The 13190-nt window shown below is 47.1% G+C and overlaps 1 protein-coding gene across 1 annotated transcript in view; it reads left to right on the top strand.

Moving 5' to 3' along the window:
* Nucleotides 1-8712, top strand: part of Togaram2 (TOG array regulator of axonemal microtubules 2) — a 44852-nt gene extending 36140 nt beyond the window's left edge. Inside the window, 3 exon segments of the mRNA XM_038319361.1 lie at nt 1006-1092; nt 8376-8669; nt 8672-8712. Of these exon segments, the coding sequence (XP_038175289.1) occupies nt 1006-1092; nt 8376-8669; nt 8672-8712 (422 nt within the window).
* Nucleotides 8713-13190: the final 4478 nt, after the last annotated feature.

The following is a 13190-nucleotide window of genomic DNA, read 5'->3' as shown; positions in this document are numbered from 1 at the left end:
GTGCTTCCAGACTCACGGCAGGGCAGTTGGGGACAGCAGGAGAAGGTTCTGCTCTCATGCCTTCCATGGCCAACATGGCCAGACCTAGAGGTGTTGATCAACCCTTACACAGGCTCTTGTTACATGGGTACACTTTCCCTCCCTGGGTGAGGTTTATGTTCAAATCTAAGAAACTTCCTAGAGGGTAGGGGGACTCCTTTTTATTGGTTCCGGGCTCCATATCCATTACATAAAGGGCACCAGGAAGTGCTCACTATGGGAATAAGTGATGACCTGGCATGGAATATCCTAATGACCAGATTGTGTGTTCTGAATGCTGTCCCCAGCCTTTTAATGACCTTCATGTGACCAGCGCTTAGTGCCTCAGTTTACTCTGAAGCTCTAGAAACACTCAAATATCCTTGTGTCCATCCCCCTTCATCTATGGCTAGCACCACTAGTTGTGAGTCTGTCTTCTGTCTACCAGTCATTCATCTGCCTTATTTTATCCAAAACCTCACTGCAGGACAATGTGGAAAATCACAGATACCATGTACCAGACCTATGGGAGAAGTGGTAGCCTGTTTGGAGCCAATCTCACTGCGTTGGACCTCTCGCTTTTCCCATAATACCCTGTTCATTCTCTTTTTCACGAACTGGCTCAGGTTGAGATGACAGCTCAGTGGGTAAATCCTTGTCATGTACCTGATTTAGTGCACAGAACAAGCTGCACAAGTCTGTTATCCCAGCCAGACTTTTCACAGGTCCTGGAAGCTGCTAGCTTCATGAGCAGCAGCGGTGAGTGAGAGACCTTGCCTCAAGGTGAAAAGTGAGGGCCGGCACCTGAGCTTAGTCTCCAATCACTGCGCACACGGCGCACACGGCCCACTGCGATCTGGAAGGATTAATTCGGCTCCCCACAGGGCCCTTTCCTCATGAGGGTGTGTGGACACCTAGCACCGTGAGTGCCTGGTGTGTCTGTATGCCTGGCAGCGTCTCGGTCACTGGCATCTCCATCTCTTTCAGATCACCTTTGCCTCCTGCAAGCCTTCGCCGGTCGTGTGCGTTTCCTGAGTGGTCCTGCAGTGTTGGAGGTCACAGAACGCCTCTCAGGTGAGCACCCATGATCCCACCCAGCCCAGACAGCCCGTTCATGACTATTCTCTCCTGGAATGCAGTTTTTTTTATAAGATCTCAGAGACCATTTAAGAATTTTCATAGTCTGCTTTTTCTATGACACTCTCCGCGTTACCAGAAGGCAATCTTTGTTTTTGGTGGAAGGGAGGCAAATATGTATACAACCAAATAGTTCCTAAGAATGTATTTCTTTCTTTTTACAGACCGAGATTTCTGTATCCCACTGAATACCTTTTTAGAAAATGTGTGTGTGTGTCTGTGTGTGTCTGTGTGGAGGTGGAGGTGTACATACATATAGGAGCCAAAGGACTTCTTGGCTAGTATCCACTTAGTGTTTTTTTTTTTTTTTGGACAGGGCCCCTTATTGGCCTGGAGCTTAAGTAGGTTAGGGTGGTTGGAGTTTACTCTTCAGTGACGGGGTTACAAAGCACAAAAACACAAGCCGCCACGCCAACCACACCTGTTTGTTTAGTTATCCATCTGCCAGTCTGTCTGTGTCCGTCTGTCTTTGTTAGGGTTCTTTCTCTATTGCCATGAAGAGACACCATGACCACAGTCACTCTTTAAAAGAAACATTTAATTGGGGTGGTTCTCTTACAGTTTTAGAGGTTCAACCATGGTGGCATGCAGGCAGACATGGTATTGGCTACATCTTGGCTTGCAGGCAACAGGAAGTTGACTGACACTCTGCAGTATCCTGAGCCTTGGAAACCTCAAAACCTGCCCCAGCAGTAACACACTTCCTTTAACAAGGCCATATCCACTCCAACAAAGCCATACTTCCTAGTAGTGCCACTCCCAATGAGATTATGGGGGTAAATTACATGCAAGCTCTCTCTCTCTCTCTCCTTAGCTACTTTTCTGTTAGTGTGGTAAAACACTGTGATTAAAAGCAGGTGCAAGGAAGACAGAGTTTATTTTGTTTTAGAGTGCCATAGGACTAAGAGTCCATCACAGCAGAGAAGACGGCTGGAACAGGGAGCTGAGGGATCATATATTCAGACCAAACATGAGGCAGAGAGAATGGACTGAGGTGAGGCTAGGAACTTTCAAAGCCTGGATCCCAGTGATGTGCTTCCTCTAGGAAGGTTGCACCGTATCTCCAAACAGCATCACCAACTGGGGACCGAGAGTTCAGTGTCTGAGCCTAGGAGAGGGCTTTCTCGTGGAAACCACCACATCCACATGTGGTTCTGGGGATGTGGTTCAGGTTGTAAGGCAAGTACTTGACTGACTGAACTATCACCAGACATTAATACCTTTTTGTTTGTTTGTTTTGGAAACAGGCTCTCCCTATGTAGCCCAGGCTGGCCTCATACATGAAGTTCTCCTGCTTTAGCCTCCTTACTGTTGGGATCACAGACGTGTTTCCCCACATGTGGCTTCCACTGATAAGTCAGGAAGGCCTGGCCCTTTCAGGTAGGCACTGCCTCGCCTGACTCAGTAGCTGACAACATTGTCAGCCGGGCAGACACCGGCTGGTGCCATCCTCTTCCTCCACCTGGGTGATGCCCATACCATCTTGGCACTTCCTATCACCTCCTCTGTTGCTCTCTCCCATGCTTTTGAGAGTGTGCCCCATAGTAAGTCAGCAGTGTGCTGCCTCCCACAATGTCCCCTAGTCTTGGGTGCTCAAGAGGTGCCTGGTTGTCACAGGCAGCACCAGTGAGGATCTCAATACTACCTCTGAATTCTGACTTTCCCGTGTTATCTCTGTGTCCTGGTTGGGTTTCCCTATGTCCCCAGAGTGACTCACTATCACCCATTCAAGTGCCAGACTTCTCTAAGGATGTGGCATGAGGGCTGGGGACATCATTGGTGGCCTCAGTATAGGGTTTGGATGCCTTGGGGGTGAGGATGGGGGACACGGAACAACAATCACCCAGGAGACCAGAGGCAACCCTTCTCTGTTGTCCACGATCATGTGCTGCAGACTAGAGATCCAGCTCAATAGTAAAGGGCTTGACTAAGATGCCCAAGGTCCCAGATTCCATCCGTTGCATCAGAAAAAAGAAGTGCCGGGGATATAGCTCAGTGTTAGAGTACCGACTGATCATGCGTAAAACCCTGGGTAAGTTGCTTGGCAGTTCCGGGAGCATAGCTCAGTGTCAGAGTATCTACTGAGCATGTGTGAAACCCTGTGTTTGATTGGCAGTGCCAGGGACATAGCTCAGTGTTAGAATACCTACTGAGCATGTATGAAACCCTGGGTTTGATTGGCAGTTCTGAGTAAACTGGACATGATGACACAACCTATAATCCCCAAGCTTGGGAGGTGGAAGCAGGAGGCAAAAATTCAAAGCATCCTTGATCACACAGGGAGTTTGAGACCCATCTGGGATATAGGAGATCTTGCCAAAACAAAAACAAAACAACCACCCCCTCCCCCAAACCAAACACCTGCAGGTAACATAGAGGGTTGAGGTGGGCGAGGAGTCTCACCGTAGATTATCCACTTACCATTAATTAATATTCCCTTTTTCTTTTCAAGAGACCTTAGAAGCAAGTGTCTTCCAAGCTCTTTTGCAAACTCGATGTTTTTGAGAAATGTCTCTGACACAGGCATGAACCTGAACAACACAGCACACTAGTAGACAATCTTCTGTAATAACTTTTGTTGTCTTTTAAGCTCATGTCTAATGGGGTTACTCCTTCCCAATAACTCACAGAGGGTTTCTGTCCCTCTGCCATCCTGAGAGACTGACCTGGCCAGTTGAGTGACTACCATGTCCTTGTCCCTGGGGACAGTAAGCCTGCAGTGGCTGAGATGTGGGCAGGAAAGAAAGTGTGGGCTGGGCAGCTGAGGTGGGCAGGTTGTTGTTCTTAGTCTTTGGAGGTCAAGAGAGTGAGTGCCCATCATTGCCTAGAGAGCCAGGCTCCAGGAGAGTCTGGAGGCAAGACGTGGCAGGACGGAAAAGGGGTCTGATGAGGACTCGTGATGCTGTGGCGGAGTCCAGTGTCTTGTTGCTGGGCTGGGTTAGAGTTAAGGTCAAGGTTAGGGATGGTTCTTGGGATTTCTTTAATTTTCCTTTTTGTTTCCCTAAATCTATTATTATTATTATTATTATTATTAGTTTAGAGACAGGGTTTCTCTGTGTAACAGCTCTAGTTGTCCTGGAAATAGCAAATAGCTCTTGCAGACCAGGCTGGCCTCGAACTCACAGAGATCCGCTTGCTGCTGCCTCCCGAGTGTATGCGCCACCACTGCCTGGCTCTTTTTTATTATTTTAACTTTACCACCATCTCCATATGAGGTTCTTTGGTATTGAATGCATTCATAGTGTTGGCCAACCATTACTACCAGCCACCTCTTTTTATCTTGTGAAACTGAAAACTCTCACCCTGTCAAACAGTAACTCCCTGCTCCCCTCAGCACCTGCAACTATCATTCTGCTTTCTGTCTCTGTGAGACTGACTGCGGTGGGCACTTGATGTCAGTGGACTGCGACATAGTTTATCTTCTGGGAGACTGGCTTGTTCCACTTAACATAATGTCTTCACGGTTCACCTACGTTGTAGCAGGCATTAGAATTTGCATGTGTGTCTGTGTGTGTGTGTGTGTGTGTGTTGCACGGGTGGGTGTGCACATGTGTACATGTGAAGGCCAGAGGTTGACCTATGGTATCTTCCTCAGTTGCTCTACACGTTATTATTTTTTAAAAAATATTTACTTATTCTGTGTGTGTGTGTGTGTGTGTTCCTGAGTGTACGTCTGTGCACCATATGTAGGCATGACTGGGAGATCAGTAGAGGCACGGGATCCCTGGAACTGGAGTTACATGAGGTTGTAAGTTGCCATGTGGGGGTTAGAGAACTGAACCTGTGTCCTCTGTAAGAGCAGCAAGTGCTCTAAACAGCAGAGCTAGCTTTCCAGTCTCCTCTACCTTATTTTATTTATTTATTTATGAGGCAGAAACTCTCAGTGAACTTGGAGCTCATTAATTTGGCTAAACTAGCAGAGCAGACAGCCCGGAGATTCTATTGTCTTTATTTCCCCATTGCTGGGATGGTAAGTGTATACTGTGATGCTTGGCTTTTTAAAAAAACATATGTAAACATATCTTGCTTTTTAAAAAATTATGTAAATTTTGAGGGACTGAACCCAGCCCCTATGCTTTCAGCAAACACTTTACTGACTACCATGTTCTTAGCCCTAGTATTTTCTTTTGAAGGAAGAAAGGCGATATACAGATCCCAGACTATGTTCACCCTCCACCTGGTGATGGATACAGGGCTACTCCTACCTTAAAGACAGACTGTTATATGCACATCCCAGACTGTTCATCTTCCACCTGGTGATGGATACAGGGCTACTCCTACCTTAAAGACAGACTGTGATATGCACATCCCAGACTGTGTTCACCATCCACCTACCTTTGGGTCCTCATGAGAGTAATGTCACCACAAAGACAGAGTGCACAAGTAAATTTTTCATGGCCTCACTTTGGCTGTGTGGGTGAGATCCCACAGAGACAGAAACATTTTGGCTGTTGAATACATGTAGCCATTTCTCTCCTGCCTCCCCTGCCTCTCTTCCTCAGGGCTACCTGACCACTCTTCTGCCTTCGGGTGACTGCTTCCCCAACATAGCCTTCTCCAAGCCCAGAGAGCACAGCATTTAGTTTGTTCCAGCCAGTGCCCCTCTTCAGGGAACCCCTCCAAGGCTCGTTGTATTGGAGCCTTTCCCAGTGCTGCTTACATGGCTTCAGGGTGCAAACCTGCTTTCCCAGTCACCACACTGACACCTAAGAGAACTGTGACTGTAGGTGTTCCCAGGGGACCCTCCCATGGGACGCAGGCACCTTGGGGTAGTCACAGCCGACATTTACACTTCCTGGAAATGCTGTGGAGAGTATCAGTCTGACCTGGGGGTACACTCAGGTCATCTGGTTCCCTTGAGGGGACATCCAGGTCATCTGTTTCTCCACTGTCTCAGAAGTCAAAGGAACATCAATGGGTTTGGAAGATGTAAAGCTGGCAAGAGAAGGACAAATTGGGCATTTAAAACTCTAGACTGGCCTCTGAGACACGGGACTCCTTGAAGTTTGGAGGACAATATGGGTATAAGCTTTGGAGTCAAGGCAAAGCGGCCTCTGTCTTCAGCAAGGTCTTCATGAAGAGAAGTCCTTAGTCTGAGTCTTGCTTTTCTTCTCTGAACAATGGACTCATATTCATCTTTTTGGCCTGAGATGAAGCCTTGAAGTTCCAAGTCTTAGATTGGAGTAGTTTTTCATATATGGCTAGACCCTCATAGTCTTCCAGAACCTTCTTGTTTCTTGTCCCATACCAGCACTTGGCTAGGATGCCAGGCAGACTACAGACTAGACTGTATATTTCTCTATATCTATCTATCTATCTATCTATCTATCTATCTATCTATCTATCTATCATCTATCTATCTATCTATCTATCTATCTATCTATCTGTGTATCTATCTATCATCTATTTATCTATCTATCTATCTATCATCTATCTATCTATCTATCATCTATCTATCTATCTATCTATCTATCTATCTATCTATCTATCTATCTGGCAGTGTTGGTTAGCACTATTGTACTTAGGATAATAGTTATAACCTCAGGCCAGGGCAACCTCTCCATGAAGGCCTGGGGAGGCTTTTGACATTGGCTGTAGCCCTGGTACTTCCTTTGGTGATAGAGAGCTTCTGCAGGTTCATGTGGGTTCTTAAATTTAGAGGGTTGGGTTCTGAGAAAACAGTTCGGGGGCTTCTTCACTGGGGCGGAGGGTCTATTTGGAGCCTGAGAGCTTGCACACGCATCCATCCTCATGGACAGTGGCTTGATTGTAGCATTAAATGCCCAGGTGCTGTGGTTTTTGCTCCTTGCTAGCTGTGCCAGACTTCTTCTTCAGAGATGCTTTACTTTTCTCCCTGTTGCTGGAGTCACTAAGTAGGAGTCTGGATCCTGGCAGCCCTAACAAGCTAGTTTTAGCAAACCATCCTTAGCAAGCCAATTAAAGAACAAGTAATAGGTGAAAATAGATAAAGGAGACTTAGTCAATATGGCCACACTGGGAAGAGCAGCAAAGAGGTCCAATGGCCTCCTTCAGCTCATCTTTGGGGTCCAGATCTGAGGTTTAGGTTGGAATAGAGGCAGACGTAGTCACCTTGTCCCGGCCCAGGCATAGGAATGTCCATCTTCGTTGTCTCCAATCTCACTGCAAGGTGGTCTGACAAGGCCTTTCCTTCTATCAGCACAAGGTTCCTGGGGATATTCTTATTTCCTAGGGACCGTTGTCTCTATATGTGGCTAGTCAAAGAGAGGGTGGCAGGTATGTCTCCAGAATGACTTCATTCTAGCTACACTGCTACTGTGGCATTTCTCTGTGTTGGTATGACTTTCCTAGGTGGCAATAAGGGTTTCTCCAATGCTAATATTGGCTGCTATTTGTCACCTGCTTACTTGACATTTATTTATGATGGAATCTCTAACAATCTTGAGAGCCTGGCTTAGGCCGGCAACTTTTACTTTACAAATGTAAAAAGGCTCAGAGAGGTGGTAGTTTTCTTGAGTTCACAAAGCTGGTAAACAGTATAGGAGTGATGTGGGATTCCCCTCTCTATGCTGTGAGTATGTTATTACCATTGGTTAATAAAGAAGCTGCTTTGGCCTATGGGCAGGGCAGAATATAGCCAGGATCAAAGAGATATAGGGAGATAGTAGTCAAAGAGATGCCATGTAGCTGCTGAAGGAGAAAGATGCCAGAACCTTCCTGGTAGGCCACAGCCTCATGGTGATACATAGATTAATAGGAAGGGGTTAATTTAAGATGTAAGAGCTAACTAGGAATACACTAGAGCCATTGGCCAAACAGTGTTGCAATTCTTATAGTTTTCTGTGATTATTCGGGTCTGGGCGGCCTGGAAACATAAGAACAGTCTCTGCCTACAGAGGTGGGATTGCAACCTACCTCATCTCCCTCACTGGGGCTGAGGGAACACATTTCCATCACCATGGACCACCTCATTTGCATTGGCTTTGTGGTCCTTTCTTTCATAGAAAATAAAATTGTATTTTATGACTGTTGTGAATACAAACCAATATTTCTCTTCTGATGGTAAAATAAATTGAAACATTTTAATGGGTCCCTGAATGTGGTAAGGCTTGAACATGGGGCCTAGGTGGGAAGTCAGCCTGGCAGGGGTGCCTGCCCTCTGATCTGAGCACAGAACTGGTGATGAACTGGGAAGAGAGAGTGCAAAGCTCAAATGACCCTCCCTCTTTCCTTTCTGACAGTGCTGGTGGCCTCAGTGTACCCCCGAAAGCCTCAGGCCGTGGAGCGGCATATCCTTCCAGTCCTCTGGTACTTCCTGAACAAGATGAATGGCAACGGTGTACTGCCGGGACGTGGTGGGAACGTCCTCATGGTGGTGTGCAGGCTGGCTGGAAGCCTCCAGGAGCAAATGGGGTCCCGCCTGCAGGACTTCGCTGCCAGTCAGCCCCAGCATGTCCTCAAGACGCTCCAGGGACTTATAGACTCTAACTCTCTGGGTGGCAATGACAAGGTCGCCGGTGGGGGAGCGCCCCCTGACAGCAGATGACTAGAACCACCTGCCCCCACCAGCCGGGTTAAAGATGGGTCTGAAGTGGGAAGTTATCATTTTTTACCTTATTTTATTTTTATGATCGAGTCACCTCCTGTCCTACTCTCCTCATTAGGGTCCCCGATGTATACAGTATATTTTGAAGTAGTAATAAAAGAATTGCTTATTTTTCTAAGGTTTTTTTTTTTTATCTTACCTTTTTTTAACCATAGAGAATTTCCCAGCAGACAGGTTTACGAAACATGACAACAGCAACCCTAGTTTTAGATAAGACAGTGACAAGTAGCTAGGAAAGAAAGGGACACATAGGCCAACCTACTGCAGGAATACAGCCCAGCCCCCACATCTGTGCGCATCTGGAAGACCCCTGCATCGAAGAGCCCCTTCGCTGCCCACTCAGATACGCTCTGCTTATCTTTGACTTGATTGGAAGTCATTGCACACCATGCATCTTCCAGCCCATCCTGCTTCAGTCCTGCGGAGCCTTGAGTTAAGTCTCTGTGTATCCCGTGGGACTTTCTGTGGGGATCTGCCCAGCTTGTCACAGAGCAGGAAGTTGGCCATCTGGCTCATTCTGACAAGGACTGGATGACGCTTCACGTTTAAAGCAGCATGGATAGGACCGTGGGGGTGGAGTCTGCATGTTGTACTTTACTAGTCTCATGGACTAGGTGAAATGGCATCGGCTGCTATAGATGGGCCGAATCCTGGGAATGTTTATCTCAGTGTGGGCCAGGTTGTGAGAAAACAGAGAATAGTATTAGTCCCTAGGGATAAACCACTGAGGGGTCCTGACCATGTAGGCATGGTCTGGGCATCCCTGTAGTAGCCTTGGTTTGCCTTGACTAGTTACAGGTCAACGGTGAGATGCCCGGGATTTAAGAGCTCAGGTCACTCTCTTGAACACGTGGCCAGGCAGCTCTGATGTGGAGAAGGCTGAAGGGGTGACATTTCACGGTTGGCCAAGGACTCAGACAGCACCATATAGGGCCAGTTGCAGATGGTGAAGTCCTGAGGCCCAGCCTCATGCCAGCAGGTTTTCTGGCAGTGCCAGCCCACCACCCAGTGGAAGCCCCCTGTGTCACCCATCATCTGATCTCCAGGTTTGATATGGGCTCTGTGTTGTTCTGAGCCTCTCCAGGGGAGCCTGGCCTTAAGCCAGGGAAGCTCTGGGCCAAGCCAGAGCTTGGCCAGCCCCTCCCTACGCCGAGTGGGAGATTGCAAGTCAGGTTAGGGCTTGGCTTTTAATAGCCAGCTTAAGTGTGACTGCGGGTCATTCCAGAGCCACTGTGAGCTGTTGTTCACCTTATGGTGACCCCAGCAGGGCTTTCCGGAAGCCGACTCAGTCTGGGCCAGGAGAAATGCTTACAAAAGAAGTTGTTCAGAAACACTCAAAGAGACTGATTTGTAAATCTTCCTAAGGCTTTATGCTATTTAATTAACTGTGTTTGCTTATTGTCTGAGCAAGCTTTTTTTTGGGTGTGTATGTGGGGAAGACCCATATTTTCTGCTTGTCAAGATCCAAGGAGAGACAAGAGTATTTCAAGATTCTTTGGAATTGTAAGGGCCGAGGGACTTGGAGGCTGGCAGAGACTTTTGAAGACAGAAATGAAGCTGAGTTTGGAGGATGATGGCTCAGTGGTTAAAGAACTTGCTATGCACGCATGAGAGCTGGCATTCAGGGCCCCAGAGGCTAAGTCAATACGAGGTGGGCACAAGAGCTCCTATGTCATTCCAGGATCAGAAGGCAAGGGCAGGATCCCCAAAGCAAGCCAGCTAGCAGAATAGTCAAACTGGAAAGCTCTGGGTTTGACTGAAAAACCTTGCCTCATTGAGTAAGATGGAGGGTCTTTTGCTTACACCCCCACATACTTTCACAATGCACACATACATACACACATGAGAGAGAGAGAGAGAGAGAGAGAGAGAGAGAGAGAGAGAGAGAGAGAGAGAGAGAGACAGAGACAGAGACAGAGAGAGACAGAGACAGAGACAGAGAGACAGAGACAGAGAGACAGAGACAGAGAGAGAGAAGAAATAATTCTGTACCCACCTCAAGCCTAAGCTTCCTGTTCCTAGGGTTCTCATGGGTGGATGTGTTGAAAATAACCACCAACTGTAGAGAAGGGAAGGGCAAATCTTTGCTCTCTTCTGTTTTCCTTCATGATCTCAGGGTTTATATTTGCTGGGCAGTCAAGGTCTCCAGCCCACGTCCCTGGTACATTGTTACAGAGAAAGAACTGGGTGGTTCTGGCAGACTTTGGGAAGCCCAATCAAGTGTGGTGGATTGAAGTTTCAGATGAACCTGGGCTGCAGGTTGTTGTTTGCAAACCACAGAGAGGATAGCACAATAACAACCAGGGCCCCAGCCTCCTGGGACATCCTCCAAGAGCCTCATATGAAGGCCATTCATGGGCCATAAACATTGTCCTGCTAGACCTCAGAGATGGTTGCTGGGGGCTGGGCTCGGCCTATTCTTTGATTTATTGTGTGTGAGCCAGAAACTCTACTTCTAGGATTTGTTGGCTTGTTGTAACAACTTGACACAATCTAGAGTCATCTGAGAGGAAGGAACCTCAATTAAGAAAATGCCTCTATAAGACTGGACTGTGGGCAAGCCTGTAATTATTTTCTTAATTAGTGATTGATGGGGGAGTGCTCAGCCAATGGTGGTTGATGTCATCCCTGGCTGGCGGTCCTGGGCTCTATAAGAAAGCAGGTTGAACAAAGCCATGAGGAGCAAGCCAGTAAGTAGCACCCTTCTATGGCCTCTACAACAGTTCCTACCTCTAGATTCCTTCCCTGCTTGAGTTCCTGTCCTGACTTCCTTCAGTGATGGAAGTGTAAGCTGAAACAAACCCTTTCCTCCCAAGTTGCTTTTGGTTATGGTGTTTCATCACAGCAATAATCACCCTTACTAGGGCACAGGAGATGCTTCTGGGTGTGGGCATGTAAGTTTTGGTTATGGCAAGTCCTCTTCTCCCCCTCCACTCCCAGCATGAGAATAACACACTATTGAGACATCTGTAGACTGTAACCACCAGGACTTGTGAGTCTTCAGGCATCTGTACTGACTGACCTTGGGCATATGTCCTCAGCTGTAGCCATTAAAAACATTTCCTGTGCACATTTACCACCTTCCTCTTTAAAAGGGCCCTGCCGACCTCCCATCTCTTTTTCTTTCTCTCTGTCTGTCTGTCTTTCTCTCTCTTCTGCCATTCCTGTCCCCAGAGCCAATCTCCCCTCTCCCTTCCCTTTTTCCTATTCACTTTCCCTCAATAAAAACACTCCTCCACCTGAGCTCTGTTGCATGGCGTCTTCACCTGAGCTCTGTTGCATGGCGTCTTTCTCTCACATGCCACATTTTTTTTCAAATTACAACAGGAATTCCATTTCCTTTCTCCCATTTCTGCAATGGAGTATTTGACAAAAATGACAGAAGGAAGGATTCATTTGGATCACAGTTTGAGGGTTTGATACATCATGGTGAGGAAGGCATGGGGGGCAGGAGAATGAGGCTGTTGGTCACATTTTATCCTGATAGGGAAGCAGAGAAAGAAAACTCTGATGCTCAGCTTGCTCTTCCCTTTTTAATTCTTTTTGGAGACCCGGCTCATGGGATAGTACTGTGGTGGTTTGAAAGAGAATGGACCCCACAGGCTCATATATTTGAATACTTGGTCTCCAGTTGATGGAACTCTTTGGGAAGGATTGGGAGGTGTGGTCTTGTTGGAGGAGGTGTGTCACTGACATGGGCTATAAAGTTTCAAAGGTCATGCCATTCCCAGCATGTCCCCCTCTGCATTGTGGTTCTATCTCAAGACAGATGCTCTTAGCCATCGCTCCAACACCATGCCTGTCTGCCTGTCTGCCTGCGTGCCTGCTGCTGTTGACAGAGGTTTCTGTCCCTCCTGGTCCCACAGCCATTCAATCCCAAAGAAACACACAGCGGTCTACATTAATTATAAACTGGTTGGCCTAGTAAGTAGCTCAGGTTTCTTATTAACTAATTCATACATCTTATATTAGCCCATAATTCTTGTCTGTGTTAGCCACGTGGCTTGGTACCTTTTTCAGTTAGGCATTCTGATCTTGTATCTTCTCTGTCTGGGTGACGATTGCAGACTGAATCTTTCCTCTTTCCAGAGTTCTGTTCTCATTGCTCCATCTCTACTTCCAGCCTGGTCACTCAGGCTTCTTATTAACTCATATCTTACATCTTAACCCATAATTCTTGTCTGTGTTAGCCATTACAACTTCCTTTTAGATCAAGTGGGATGCTTGAGATTTTAGGAAGCTTCACACCAAACCTGGCTTTTTTTTTTTTATCTTGTTTTCTTTTCCTTTATTCATCTCCTACCTTCTAGTTAAAGATCGGGTCTCCTGTTATCCTTGGTGGAGGAAAGAAAATGGAGCCTAGAAAGGGAGGTGTGAGGAAGACACAAGTCCACCTTATGCTTCAGACTCCTCCCTCAGGGTTTTGACTCAGTTGGTCTGAGGGGAGGCT

The sequence above is a fragment of the Arvicola amphibius genome, chromosome 2, assembly GCF_903992535.2.
Source record: "Arvicola amphibius chromosome 2, mArvAmp1.2, whole genome shotgun sequence".
NCBI lineage: Eukaryota > Metazoa > Chordata > Mammalia > Rodentia > Cricetidae > Arvicola > Arvicola amphibius.
Note: the sequence above shows the minus strand (reverse complement) of the source record. Positions and strands in the feature narration are given on the sequence as shown.